General features: G+C 46.3%; 1 protein-coding gene across 1 annotated transcript; it reads left to right on the forward strand.

Annotated features, from left to right (window-relative positions):
• Positions 1–646: 646 nt before the first annotated feature.
• SMIM7 (small integral membrane protein 7) lies at positions 647–12,832 on the forward strand. Its single transcript, XM_065917497.1, has 5 exons — positions 647–712; positions 795–836; positions 1,328–1,380; positions 5,847–5,937; positions 11,742–12,832. Exons 1-5 carry the CDS (start codon positions 687–689, stop codon positions 11,755–11,757), a joined length of 228 nt encoding a protein of 75 aa, XP_065773569.1. The 5' UTR covers positions 647–686; the 3' UTR covers positions 11,758–12,832.
• Positions 12,833–13,721: the final 889 nt, after the last annotated feature.

Raw genomic sequence — 13,721 nt, forward strand, 5'->3', positions numbered from 1 at the left:
GGAACCCAACAGTCGGGATGTATATGTCAGGGAGAGCCCACTGAATCGGCATCCATTCCTCTATGCAGTTTAATGATCAAAAGATCCCATTTTTCCAGAGGCCGCATCCTTTGAAAGCCTAGCGCAGCAGCTTTTCCTTCTGCTGCGCTAGTGGTCTGGAGCGCTGGTCACTCACTCAGAGGCGAGCGGCTTCCAATCCATGACCCAATCCGGCCCTCATATGGCTCCTCCCCCGTTGGGTGACGTCACGTTCTCGCCCCGCCCTTTCTTGGTTACGTTCAAAGCCTGGGGGCTCAGACGGTGAAGAATCTGCCTGCAATGCGCGACGTGTGGGTTCGAGCCCAGGGTTGGAAAGATTCCCGGAAGAAGGGAATGGCAATCCACTCCAGTATTCTTGCCTGGAGAAGTCCATGGACAGAGGCGCCTGAGGGGCTACAGTCCATGGGGTCGCAAAGAGTTGGACACGACTGAGCGACTATCACTTTCACTAACACTTTCCAAGCAAGGAGCGGCGCTGGCTCTTCCTTTAAGGGGCTTGGCCTGTAGAAGGCGGGACTCTGCCCGCCTTGGCCTTTGATTGGCTCAGCCGTCTCCAGAGTTGCTTCCAGATTGGTTGGCTCATGTGTCTCTCCCCTCCCTACCCGAGGTTTCCGCTTCCTGTTCTGACGGACTCTCCGGCCGTAACGATGATCGGAGACATCCTGCTGTTTGGGTAATTAGGAGGATCAGCGGATGGGACGTGAGGGCCCTGTACTGTGGGGGGCGGTCTAGGTAACCGTATTCTTCCTCTGCAGGACGCTATTGATGAACGCTGGGGCGGTGCTCAACTTTAAGCTGTGAGTAGGCCGCGTTGGACCGTGGCTCCCACCGGGGGAACTGTAGCCCCGCCCCTGCGAGCGTGAGCCTGCCCTACGACCCCGGCCCCGCCCCCAAGTCCCGGCCTCTAGTTCCGCCTCCATTCGGGTCCGTCCTTCTATGACTCTGTGCCACCGCGACTAGAAATCCAGACTCTCCAGTTCCCCCAGTATCCCTCTGCTCGCACCCATGAGAGCCTCAGGCCCGTCCGCCGAGAATCTCTTAGCCCTAACGTGTATCCTCAGCCCCGCATCTGGCACCCTCGGACCACCGCCTCCACCCCGTCGATGGCTGTAGTCATAGCTGTGATTGGCAGGGCAAGTGGTGGTCCAGGGAGGATCACTGAACTGCTCGAAGTCACAGCAAACCAGCGGTAGGGCTAGAACTCTCCTCTGAGCTGGGGATCAGGGCCTGGGGACCAAGTGATGTGTTTGTCCTATTGAAAATAGACGCTGTCCGCTTCTCTTTGTAGGAAAAAGAAGGACACGCAGGGCTTTGGGGAGGAGTCGAGGGAGCCCAGCACAGGTAAGGCCTCCTTTCAGGACTCTGAAATTGGTACATTTCGGAGAGGACAATTTTTTCTCATCAGTTTTAAGTGTGTGTGGTGGGGGGGTGCCCCGAGTTTGTGCTGTTCCTTCTACCCACCTTTGTCATCCACTTGTTTCTCTTACCAGGCCTCCTTGCATAGGTCAGCACTCATATCACTTTTTACAGTTAGACTTTTCTTCAGTGTGTGCTATCATCTGGCTAATATCTGCTTCTCACACTTGATCTTAAGCTCCAGAAAAGAGGCTCCAACTTGTTTTGGCTTCCTTGCCTGCTTGAAGTTCCAGTATTCCAGTGTGAATGAATGAATATACTCACAAATAGGTATTATCTTCAGAATGCTGTTGTTATTGTTTAGTCGTTCAGCTGTGTTCAGCTCTTTGCAGCCTCATGAACCAGAGCCCCCCCCCCCCCCACAGGGCCCCCACAGGTTCTCTGTTCATGGATTCTCCAGGCAAGAATATTGGAGTGGGTTCAAAATGCTATAGACCTGTTTAATTTTCAATTAGATTAATTTAATGTTCAATTAGATTAGCTTTCAAATGAACCAGGAGATGTCATGTAAAAATTCAGATGTAAATCAGAACATTCTACAACTTGGAGTTCAAGAGACCTTTTGGCATCTGTTGAATGGGAGTTGAGAACCAAGACCCCATCGAAGTGGGGCCTGTGGACTCTAGCTTATCCCAGCCTCCGCCCCCTTATCTTTATAGCCTTTTACCCGCCTGGCCCCTGTTGGCCCTTGAATGTATACTTGCAGCTGCTGCTGCTAAGTTACGTCAGTCATGTCCAACTCTGTGTGACCCCATAGATGGCAGCCCACCAGGCTCCCATCCCTGGGATCTCCAGGCAAGAATACTAGAGTGGGCTGCCATTTCCTTCTTCAATGAAAAGTGAAAGTGAAGCCGCTCAGTTGTGTCTGACTCTTCACGAACCCATGGACTATAGCCTACCAGGCTCCTCCGTCCATGGAATTTTCCAGGCAAGAGTACTGGAGTGGGGTGCCATTGCCTTCTCCGATACTTGCAGCTAAATTGACTCATATAACTATTTGAGTCTAATGGGACCTGTACCTGACTATTGTATCCATTCATCTGCTCATTCACCTAGCATTTATTGAGTTCTTGTTATGTACTAGCTACTGTGCTGGATGCTGGGAACACAGGAGGGAACAAGACATGTAATTCCTGCCTTCGGGTTGTAGTTGCACAGAGTGGGACAAATAGTTCCTCAACAAAGAGCAGACAGTGAAGGAGAAGATGTCAGGGGAGGACAGCAATGGGGTTGCTGCTCCGGCTTACTTGTGTGGAGGGAAGGCCCTCTGAGGAGGTGGCATTGCAGCCAAGGTCGTGGGTGCTATGATGGAGCATTGCATGGGGACAACAAGAACCCTGAGGAGCTGTGACTGAACAGACAGTCTGACAGCTCTCCTTTCTCAGCGGCTTGCCTGGTGGTGGTTGCCTTGTTAGGTTCTTCCTACAGGTATTTCATTCCACCTCTGTTTCTAAAAGGTAAGGAGAATTTTCCTGTGTTACAGATGAGGAAACTGAGGCTCAGAAATATAGCTCAACTTTTTTGTGGCCACCCAGCAAATCAGTGACAGCATGAGGATTTGAGCCTGGGTTTTTCTGTCTCCAGAGATTGTCCTCTCAAATCACTAGACTATCCATCTGTTCATTTGTTCATATATGCATGCATTCATTCAGCAGTTGTGTACGTTGCTTACCCACTATGTGGAAGGCACTATTCTAGCTTGGAGGTAGCAGGAGCATTGATGACAAGGATGGTCAGAACAGTGACTTTTCTCTGACTGGGGACTTCTTGCAAGGCTTCTTCAAGCTAGGACTCTGTGTGCTGTTGCCCCTGCAGAGGATGCTCCTCTCTCTCCATCGTCTGCTTGGCTGACCCCTGATACCATAGTGACTGCGTTTATCGAGAGCATCCTCTATAACGGGCACTGTGCAGCGGCCTCCCCAGTCCCACGTCGTCCCCGTTTATCCTGGAAGAAACTGGGGCACACCAGGCCCAGGTCGCCTGCGCGGAAGGGCAGTAAACGTCAGCCCTTATTTAACGTCCAAGCTTATGCACTTTCTCATTGAGACTTCTTCTGACCCCTTTCCCTCCTGACACATGCCAGGTTGGGTACCCCATTATAGCTCCCACAGCACTCACAGTGAATAATCAGTTACGTGGTTACTTGTTTAGTATTTGTCCTCCCTGTGAGCTCCTTGGGGTGGGGATACCCATCTCATTCCTCCCTGTACCCCCTGAACTAGTGGTCTTTAGTCAGCCTTTGTTGAGAGGAAGAGAGGCCAGTTTTATGATCCTGGGCTCAGAGAAGGACCTCACCAAGCAGTGCCTTGCAGACGTCCTGGGGATGGACCTGTCTCTGACATTTGCAGTCCGTGCTGGGCCAACACTACAGAGGCTGTGTCACATGTCACTAACCACGTGACTTGGACAATACTGTTGTTCAGTTGCTCAGTCGGGTCCGACTCTTTGCAACCCCATGGACTGCAACCCACCAGGCTCCTCTGTTCATGGGATTTTCCAGACAAGAATACTAGAGTGAGTTGCCATGCCCTCCTCCAGGGCATCTTCCCCACCCAGGGATCAAACCTACGTCTCCTGTATTGCGGGTAGGTTCTTTACCGCTGAGCCACCAGGGAAACCCCTTTGGACAGTGCTGGACTTGTCTAAACTATGTTGAGCAAGACCTTGTGCTGCTTTTGTGCTTGGATGGTGCAGCAGCGCCAAGTGGCCATCATGTTGGGTTGCTCTGGAAGTTTCTGGGCTCCCACGGGTATTCCATTCTTCCTAGACAGCCCTCGTCTGTGGATGGCACTTGGGGTGCCATCCTTGTAGAGCACCTCATCTGGATCCGTTCATCTCATTCTGGAGGCCTTAAGAGGCTGGGCAATCAACTCAAAACCCCAGAGGAAGGTTCTGGAACCCAGATCTCTGGAATCTTTTTTTTTTTCCCTAATATTTGTTTTTTGGTTGTGTCAGGTCTTAGCTGTGGCACACAAGATCTTCATTGTGGCATGTGGGATCTTTCATTGTGGTGAGCAGGCTTCTCTCTAGTTGTGGTGTGTGGGCTCAGTAGTTGCAGCACACGGCCTTAGTTGCCCTGAGGCATGTGGGATCTTCTTGCCCCAACCAGGGATCTAAGCTGCATCTCCTGTATTGGAAGGCAGATTCTTAATCCTTGGACCACTAGGAAAGTTCCTCTGGAGTCTTCATGTACCAAATTCCCTCTCCTTGGAGTGGTTTCTATTCCTTGGCATCAGTGTATACTAGAGTAAGTCATCACCAAAGCAGAACTCTCATTTTACTTGCCTGAATTGCTATGCTTTTTCAGTTGTAAGGGGCTTCCCTGGTGGCTCAGATAGTAAAGAATCCATCTACAATGCAGGAGGCCAGGCTTCAATCCCTGGGTCGGGAAGATCCCCTGGAGAAGGGACTGGCTACCCACTCCAGTATTCTTGCCTAGAGAATTCTATGGACAGAGGAGCCTGGCAGGCTACAGTTCATGGAGTCAAACAGTTGGACACGACTGAGCAACTAACACTATCACTTCAGTTGTAAATACTGGAAACCAGCTCAGAACTCAAAATGTATAAAGTGAATTGAAACATCCAATGGTAGAATGGTCTTCAGACACATGTGGGTTCAAGGCTTAAAGCAGACCTGTATCACGTGACCTTCCGCAGCTCTTCTTCCTCCTGGGTTGGTTTTACTGTCAGGCTGGCTTGTGTTGACAAAGATGACCCTTGACCCACATTTTTTCTGTGGAGGGCCAGATCATAAATAGTTTAGGCTTTGTGGGCCATCAGTCTCTGGTGCAATAGTTCACCTCTGTGATTTGGAAGCTTCCATGGACAGTATGTAAATGAATAGACATGGCTGTATTTTAATAAAGTTTTATTTACAGGCATTAAAATTTGAATTTCATGTAATTTCTTGTGTCTCACTAAATGCTTGGTTGATTCTTTTTTTTTTTTTTAATCTAAAAAAAAAAAAATTTCACTCCTGGGCTAGCAGAGGCCAGTTTTGGCCTGTGGACCAGCCATGGTTTTCCAACCCCTGCCTTAGAGAACTGGGCTTCCATTGTCACAGCCCAGCAACCCTGGGAGAAAGCAAGTGCCTCTTTCCCAGTAGTTGGGGCCAAAGTCCCAGGGCCAGCTCTCATGGACGGATTTGGGTCACGTGCTTTTCCCTGAGCCACTCAGAGGCTGGGGGCTTGGTCCTCTCTGGGTTGGTCAGTGGCAGCTATAGCCTGAGTATTCAGGGTTGGGGAACAGAGGTGGCCCAAAGGAAAAGCCATGCTGCTGCTGGAATACGGGGGCAGTGGGTGTGGGGCGGGCAGGGACCTCAGAAGTACAGTGCAGTGGTGAAAACAGAAGTGTGAGCACTGCTTGTGAAAATGCTTTCTGACTTCCCAGGTGACAACATCCGGGAGTTCCTGCTGAGCCTCAGATACTTTCGAATCTTCATTGCCCTGTGGAATGTCTTCATGATGTTCTGCATGATCGTGTAAGTCCAGCCCGCCTGTCTCCTCCGTCATCATTGTTCCCAGTGTCGTTCTCTAGAATGATCCTCCTGATGGTCGTTCTGTGTCCACCCAGTCTTCACTTTTGTGTCATGCTTTCTGCTTTCAAAGTAACTCTCTATGCTTGAGAGGGAACTGGGGTCTACAGGAGTTTAACTATGTCCCTGCAGTCCAGGCTGAAGCTTTGATTAGAGCATGGTATTCTCTAAGTCCTGGCTGCACCCGGTGCCTCGGCGGGAGCTGCCAAGAGATGACTTCCCTGGAGCCTGTGGCTCCATCACCTCTTGCCAGCTGTTTTGCTTAGCCTATGCTTGGCATTGGCCAAAGTGGAAAATATAGCTTGAGAGACCAGTTTGCTGCTGGGTTTTGCTCCCACCCTGCTGGAAGCCAGCAGAAGTGTATTCAGAATTTATTTGTTTTTTATGCCTATTTATATGTTCTCATTAGATGAAAAATATCCAGTTGGATTGGTTTTCCTTTCAGTGTCAGGGCCATAATTCCAATACTGCTGTTAATGAATTATGAGAGGCATAGTAAACAGACTCAGGGGGAAAAAAAGCAAGAGAATCAGGGGTTCTAGGGCATGCTGGGCCCATCCCTGTGTCCTTTCTCTAAAGAGGAAGAGAATGAAAAGTTGGCTGTCTTGAGTCATTGAGACGCTGAACTTGGGGTTGCTGGGTGGTCCTTGTGTCAGCCAAGTGGCTGTTTAAGGGGATGATTCTTGGATTTAGGAGGTCAGGCGAGCAGGGGTTTCTGTGCCACTGGAAAGTATTTTAGAGCCCAGAAAGAGGACTGTAAAGGGCGCCTGACAAATATTAGTCGTTCAGTTGTGTCTGACTCTTTGCAACCCCATGGACTGTAGCCTGCTAGGTTCCTCTGTCCATGGAATTCTCCAGATAAGAACACTGGAGTGAGTTGCAATACCCTTTTCCAGGGGATCTTCCTGACCCAGGGATCAAATCCGGATCTCCTGCATTGCAGGCGTATTCTCTAGTGTCTGAGCCACCAGAGAAGCCCAAAAATATGCCTAGAAAGGCCCCTTTGGGGAGTTTGGATGAGGACTACCTAGGTACAAAGAGGGCTCATGAAGAGATCAAGGAATTTGCAGGAGTGCAGGGAGTATAACTAAGTCCTCACAGAAAGTAGAAGTGTTGGGAAGCTTCTCCTTCATTCATTTGTTAGTATTTATTCACAACTGGCTGTCGAGGGCTGTGCTCCAGGATTACATTTGAGACCGAAACAGCCATAGTCCCTATCTTCAGTGAACGCACTGGTTGCTCAAACGGTCAAGAATCTGCCTGCAATGCAGGAGACCCAGGTTCAAACTGTGGATCCGGAAGATACACTGGAGAAGGAAATGGCAACCCACTCCAGTATTCTTGCCTGGAAAATCCCACAGATGGAGGAGCCTGCCGGGCTACAGCCCATGGGGTCCTAAAGAGTCAGACACAACTGAGCGACTAACATCTTTCTCTCAGTGAATGCACAGAATAGCAGGGGCATAGCAAGAAAATAGGAAAAAAATCAATTGCAAGGTATAGAATTGAAGGGGGAGGCTCCCAGTTTAGGATGGTCAAGGAGAGGCTAAGAAGATGCCATTGAAATCAAGACCTAAAGAACGAGAGGAAATCTGCCATTTGCAGAGCTGGAGAGAGGCATAGTAGTGCCAGAAGTGGCCTGGGCAGAGGCTCTGGGGCAGAGGAGAACTCGGTGTGTTCTCATCATTTTCTCTGTCCTTGGCTTCATCATCCTTTCTTATCTGACCAGCTTTCTTCACTACTTGTCTGCTGGCTTGTGACCATCAGGATGGTAGCCTCAGGCTTCGTAACCTCTCAGCTCAGCCCAAGGCTAGCTTAGCCAGTAGCCCCGGATCCTGATTTTGATTGTGACTTTATAGATCCCTGACCTAGGCCAACTCTTTCAGCCTGTGCTCTGAGTGAGGGACGCTTCTCTCTTGAAAGGGCTCTGTCAGAGAGGCAGCAACTAGCTTTTTCAGGTTTTTAAAAAGTGGAAATCACCTAAATCTCCAAGAACAGAAGAGTCAGGTAGCTGAAAAGATACTCATATGACCAATGGTGATGACACCATCACTGATAACATGTCTACACAGAATTTTCTTTTCTTCTTTTTGGCCATGCTGCATGGTTTGTGGGATCTTAGTTCCCCAACCAAGGATAGAACCTGGGCCTTTGGGAGTGAGAGTGTAGAGTCCTAACCACAGGACTGTCAGGGAATTCTGCCTCCCTATTCCCAGCCACACACACACACTCAGGAAAATGTTTAGAAAATAAAGAAGATAGGTTCCTGTAGGTACACGCTAGTATCACACTCTGGCATTGTGACTTACACACAGTAACACTGAATAAATGCTGAATGAGTGAGTGAGGGAAGTAACTGCCAGTGAGGAATCAGAAGGATCTAGTCCAGCCTGTCCACTGAGGTAACCATGCTGTGGAAGCCAGCGGGTCCAAGGGGATGGTTCACCATTCTGTACACTCACTTTTGTAATTGTTGGAGCCGAGCTCAGAAATTTTTTAAAAGTCCTAAAAAGCCTGAATCAACACTGATTTTCATTGGAAGGACTGATGCTGAAGCTGAAGCTCCAATACTTTGGCCGCCTGATGCGAAAAGCTGACTCATTGGAAAAGACCCTGATGTTGGGAAAGACTGAGAGCAGGAGAAGGGGGCAACAGAGTATGAGATGGTTGGATGGCATCATCGACTCAATGGACATGAGTGCGCTAACTCCAGGAGATAGTGAAGGTCAGGGAAACCTGAAGTGCTGCAGTCCATGGGGTGACAAAGAGTCAGACATGACTTAGTGACTGAACAACAACAACAAAATGCTTGAAATACAGGGAGAGATGGAAAAGGCAATGGCAACTGCTCCAGTACTCTCACCTGAAAAACCCCACGGACGGAGGAGCCTGGTGGGCTACAGTCCATGGGGTCACAGAGAGTCAGACATGACTGAGTGACTTCACTTCACTTCACTTCACACGGAGAAAGGTGTCTGAATGTTTAGAGACCAAAGACACTGATATCTGCACCTCTGAAACATATCCACAATTATGTAGATGGATAATTGGGTAGATAAATGGATGGATACATGGTAAAGTGACGTGTTAATGGCAGAATGTAGGTCGTGTGTTTGTGGGTATTTGCTGAACTGTCCTTTTAACTCTTCTTTATGTTGAAATATTTGTAAAAAATTATGGGCAGGGGAAGATAGGGAGAAACAGAAAGTGTCAAACCATGGAAAGAGATTTTAAGTAAAACGTGGAAGTCAGTCTTCACAATTCAGTATTTTGTAGTGTTTTCATGTGGTTATGCAGTGGTCACCTTTAAATTCTAGAATGTTTTCATCCACCCCAAGGGACACCCACTACCCATTAAGCAGTTCCTTCCCATTCGGCCTTTTCCCACCCTTAAGCAGCCACTGATCTCCTTTCTGTCTCTAATGGATTTGCCTGTCATGCATATTTCACACTGATGGAGTCATATATGGCTTTTTTGTGTCTGGCTGCCTTCATTTAGCATAGTGTCTTCTACGTTCTTCCTTCTTGTAGTGTGTTTCACTATTTCTTTGACTGAATAATAGTCCATTGTATTGATATGCCACAATTTGCACATCAGTTGGCGGATATTTGAGATGTTCCCACTTTTTGGCTATTTTGAATAATGCTGATACAAACATTTGTGTACAAGTGTTTATGCGGACTTAAGTTTTCAGATCTCTGATTTATATCCAGGAGTGGAATTGCTGGATCATATGGTAACTATATTTATCCTTTTGAGGAACCGCCAGACTCTTTTTCAAAGTGGCTCAGCAATTTACCTTCCCACTAGCAGTGTCTGATGGTTCCAGTTTCTGCATGACCTTGCTAATGCCTGTTATTGTCAATCTTTTTGATTATAGCCTTCCTAATGGATGTGAAGGTTGATTTACAAGTTAATGTAATTGTAATTAACTTGTAATGATTTACAAGTTAATGACATTGAACTGTTGGCCATTTGTATATCTTCTTTGGTGAAATGTCTGTTTAGATCTTTTGCCAGTTTTTAGTTGGATTATTACTAAAGTTGTAATTGTAGGGGCTCTTTTTGCATTCTGGATACCAGTTCCTTATCAGGTAAATGATTTGAAAGTATTTCCTCCCATTTGGTGGACCGTCTTTTCTGTTTCTTGATGTGTCATCTGAAGCGCAAATTCGACAAATTTGATGAAGTCCAGTGTGTCTGTTTCTTTTGTCGCTGGTACTTTTTATGTTATAACCTCAAGGTCATTGCCTCATCCAAGGCTTCCCTGGTGGCTCAGACGGTAAAGAGTCCACCTGCAGTGGTGGGACTGGTTCGATCCCTGGGTCAGGAAGGTTCCCCTAGAGAAGGGAATGGCAGCCTACTCCAGTATTCTTGCCTGGAGAATTCCATGGACAGAGGCAGGCCAGAGGAGCCTACAGTCCATGGGTCACCAAGAGTCAGATACAACTTTCACTTCACTTTTGAACCCAAGGTCACAAGGACTTTCACCTAAAAGTTTCTCGTAGATGTTTTATAGTTTTAATAATTAGGTCTGTGATCCATTTTGAGTTGACTTTTGTGTGTGGTGTGAGGTAGGGATCCAGCTTCTTGCATTTGTCTGTGGTGTGACCCAGTTGTTCCTGCCCCATCTGTTGTTGGTTTTTCAAATAACCTTTTTATCTTGGAAAGAGTTAGGTTTATAGAAATGTTGCAAAGAAAATACAGAGAATTCCCTTATACTATTAATTGACAGCACAAGGGTTAGGGAAGTCAAGTCTCCTCGAAGTTGAAAATCCAAGTATAAGTTTACAGTTGGCCCTCCATATCCGTAGTCCTGCATCCACAGATTCAGCCAACCTTGGATTGTGTAGTACTGCAATATTTACAGCTGAAAAAAATCCAGAGTCAGCCAAGCTTGGATCGTGTAGTACTGCAGTGTTTACTGTTGAAAAAAATCCAGTCAACCAACTTTGGATCATGTAGTAGTGCAGTATTTACTGTTGAACAGTCCTGTCAACCAAACCTTAGATCCTATAGTACTGCGGTATTTACTATTGGGGAAAAAAAAATCCACGTATAAGTGGTCTGGTACATGTTCAAACCTGTGTTGTTCAAGAGTCAACTGTGTTTATTTTTAACAACTCCGTAGTTTTCCCCTGTAGGCCTGTGTCGTGTCATAACCTATATACCCATTCCCGAACTTCATGAACATTTACACAGTTTCTAGGCCTCTCCTGTTCCAGAGTTTTTCAGTTAACAGTTCTCTAATAATTGTTTACTCAAAGGTATTTTTCATTTATGAAAGTCACCACTGACTTGCAGTGATAGAGCATGGGCTAAAATAAAATGTAGATACTTTTTAGAAGAGTTACTTTTTTTAAAGTGTACAGTTGAGGAGTGTTAAGTGTGTTTACACTGTTGTGTAATAAAGTTACTTGTAAAATCAGAAAGTGGTGTAAAATAATCTTAGTAATAGTATGTATCTGACTCTTTGCAGTCCCATGGACTGTAGCCCATCAGGCTCCTCTGTCCATGGAATTTTCCAGGCAAGAGTACTGAAGTGGGTTGGTATTTCCTACTCTAGGGCATCTTCCCAACCCAGGGATTGAACCTGCCTCTCTGAGTCTCCTGCATTGGCAAGTGGGTTCTTTACTGCTGGTGCCACCTGGGAAGCCCTTAGTAATGGTAAACAGAAAGTATTTCCTGACAGTGTTTTCAAGGCTACAGCTTCCCATCCTCATGGAGGTTTGCCCTCTAATTTTTCCAGGCTGTTTGGTTCCTGAGCTCCAGATGCAGAACCAAGAATACACCTTCTCAGAGTCTCTCTTCCTCCGTTCCTGACAACTTCAAGAATGTTCCTGACCAGAAACCGAGTGACCTTCCCAGAAAGTCCAAGCTTGTGGTGGGTGGAAAAAATGTTCGCCAAGATGCACATGGTTTCCCAGCCACATCACTGTTTTCTTTTCAAAGATGTTTTTGCTTTGATCGCTGCCTTGACATGCTGTCTACTTAAAGAGTCTGAGGAGAGTGTCTGTAAAGGGCTGGGACAATGTTGCATTCCCCAAAGATAAAAGAAGCTATTTAATCAGAGCAGAATCTCTCTTCTACCAGGCTTTCCCTGGAAACCTGTTTCTGTGTCTTTTTTGGTTTATTTTTAACAACCATCCTTTTTTGGTTCGAGTTATACAGATTCGTAGAAATCTTTCTTATCCAGGGATCTGAGGCAGAAAGGTTGGCTTTTCAGTTTGATGCAGCCTCTTATTGGGCTGTGTTTGTGATGACTGAGCAAGTCCATTGTTGCTGGTTCAGTGTCCAGATTCCTTCCCCATCACAGTGGGCTGTGCTCGGCCACCCCGTGCCACTAAGGTTGCCCCAGGACTTTGAGGGTGAAGTATTATGGGTTCCCATGGAAGAGAGGTGCAGAGCAGTTGGCAGGGCGGATGGGGGTTTTATGAGAAACTTTGCCTTGCCTGGAAGTCCTCTATTAAAGTAACTTTTGGGGACCATTAATTGTAGAGTTTTTAGAAGGAGAGTGATTTATGTGGTGGTACTGGGATCCAGTTCTGAAAGCTTGGGTTTTGGGGTCTGCTTTTTAAGTGGATGATTTCAAGATTGACAAACAATAAGCCTCGTTTGAGGAAATACACCATTTTGCACAGAAGCTTCTTTGAATCCGAGTCTGAATTTAGTCACCAACATGGCCGTCTGGTGGTGAGCACCCGGATCCTATAGGTGTTTGGTTTATTTGTTGTGATGTGTGAAATCCAAGCTTGTAGGTAACCTGGTAGGAGGAAAAAATAAATATGCAGGCTTTTAGAACTAAGTAGAATTGAAAATAAAGCTCATTTCTAAAAAGGGCCTTTTGTTTATACATTTTTTTAACCAAGAAGTTGACTTTCTTATTTTACTCATCATTTTTTTGTTACTGTTATTGGGCTGTTTAAAAGTTATTTTATTGAAGTAGAGTTGATTTAAAATGTGTTAATTTCTACTATAGAAGTTGACTTTCAGTTTGAGTTATTGCATATTACATTGTGGGAAACACCTAGGGTTTGTCTTATTATGGAGGCTTTCAAAAAGTTAGAGAAGAAGCATTGTTAGATATTCCTTTTCAGATTTTGTTCAGTATATGTTGGGCAAGAATTGGGCAATCAAGATTTTGATGGGCTGCACCTGAAAGAATAGAACGAGTGAGAGATAATGGAGGGGTTTTTCTAGGCCAGGTTCGCAATCACTTATCCTGTTGCTTAGCTAATTCATTCTGTTGGGTTGGCCAAAATTTCTTTCGGGTTTCTCCATAACATCTTACAGAAGAACCTAAACAAACTTTTTGGCCATCCCAATACTTCATTGCTTCTGTAATTTATTTCCTGATCAAATCCAGGTTGAGCATCATCCCATGGTTTGTAAGTTGCGGGGAATGAGGCTGCTGAATTGAGCTTCACCCAAACTGGTGTCCTTGTCAGCAGGAACAGACGTGCCAAGATCTTGGCTGGTCAGTCCTCAAGCCATATGAATGGTGCGAGGAAACCTCTCTGCCTTATTCAGACCCAGAGCTGAGGTTTCAATGAAGCGAGGCATTTGTGCATTGCGGAGATGAATCGAACTCAGAGAAGAGAATGCGGTCATTGAGATTTTGCTTCAATAGTTGTATTTTTCTCTGGAGAACTATTATCTCATTGTTCAGTTCTTATAAGCAATGGAGCTTTGGGGGATGCACATCAAAGGCTTTTGTACATTTTTAAAG

The sequence above is a fragment of the Muntiacus reevesi genome, chromosome 1 (genome assembly GCF_963930625.1).
Source record: "Muntiacus reevesi chromosome 1, mMunRee1.1, whole genome shotgun sequence".
NCBI lineage: Eukaryota > Metazoa > Chordata > Mammalia > Artiodactyla > Cervidae > Muntiacus > Muntiacus reevesi.

Excerpts from the sequence above, each read along its gene's own strand:
- SMIM7 (XM_065917497.1), top strand. The coding sequence starts at position 687 with ATGATCGGAGACATCCTGCTGTTTGG. Across the intron at positions 713-794 it reads GGAGACATCCTGCTGTTTGG|GACGCTATTGATGAACGCTG; the intron begins GTAATTAGGAGG and ends CTTCCTCTGCAG. Across the intron at positions 837-1,327 it reads GCGGTGCTCAACTTTAAGCT|GAAAAAGAAGGACACGCAGG; the intron begins GTGAGTAGGCCG and ends TTCTCTTTGTAG.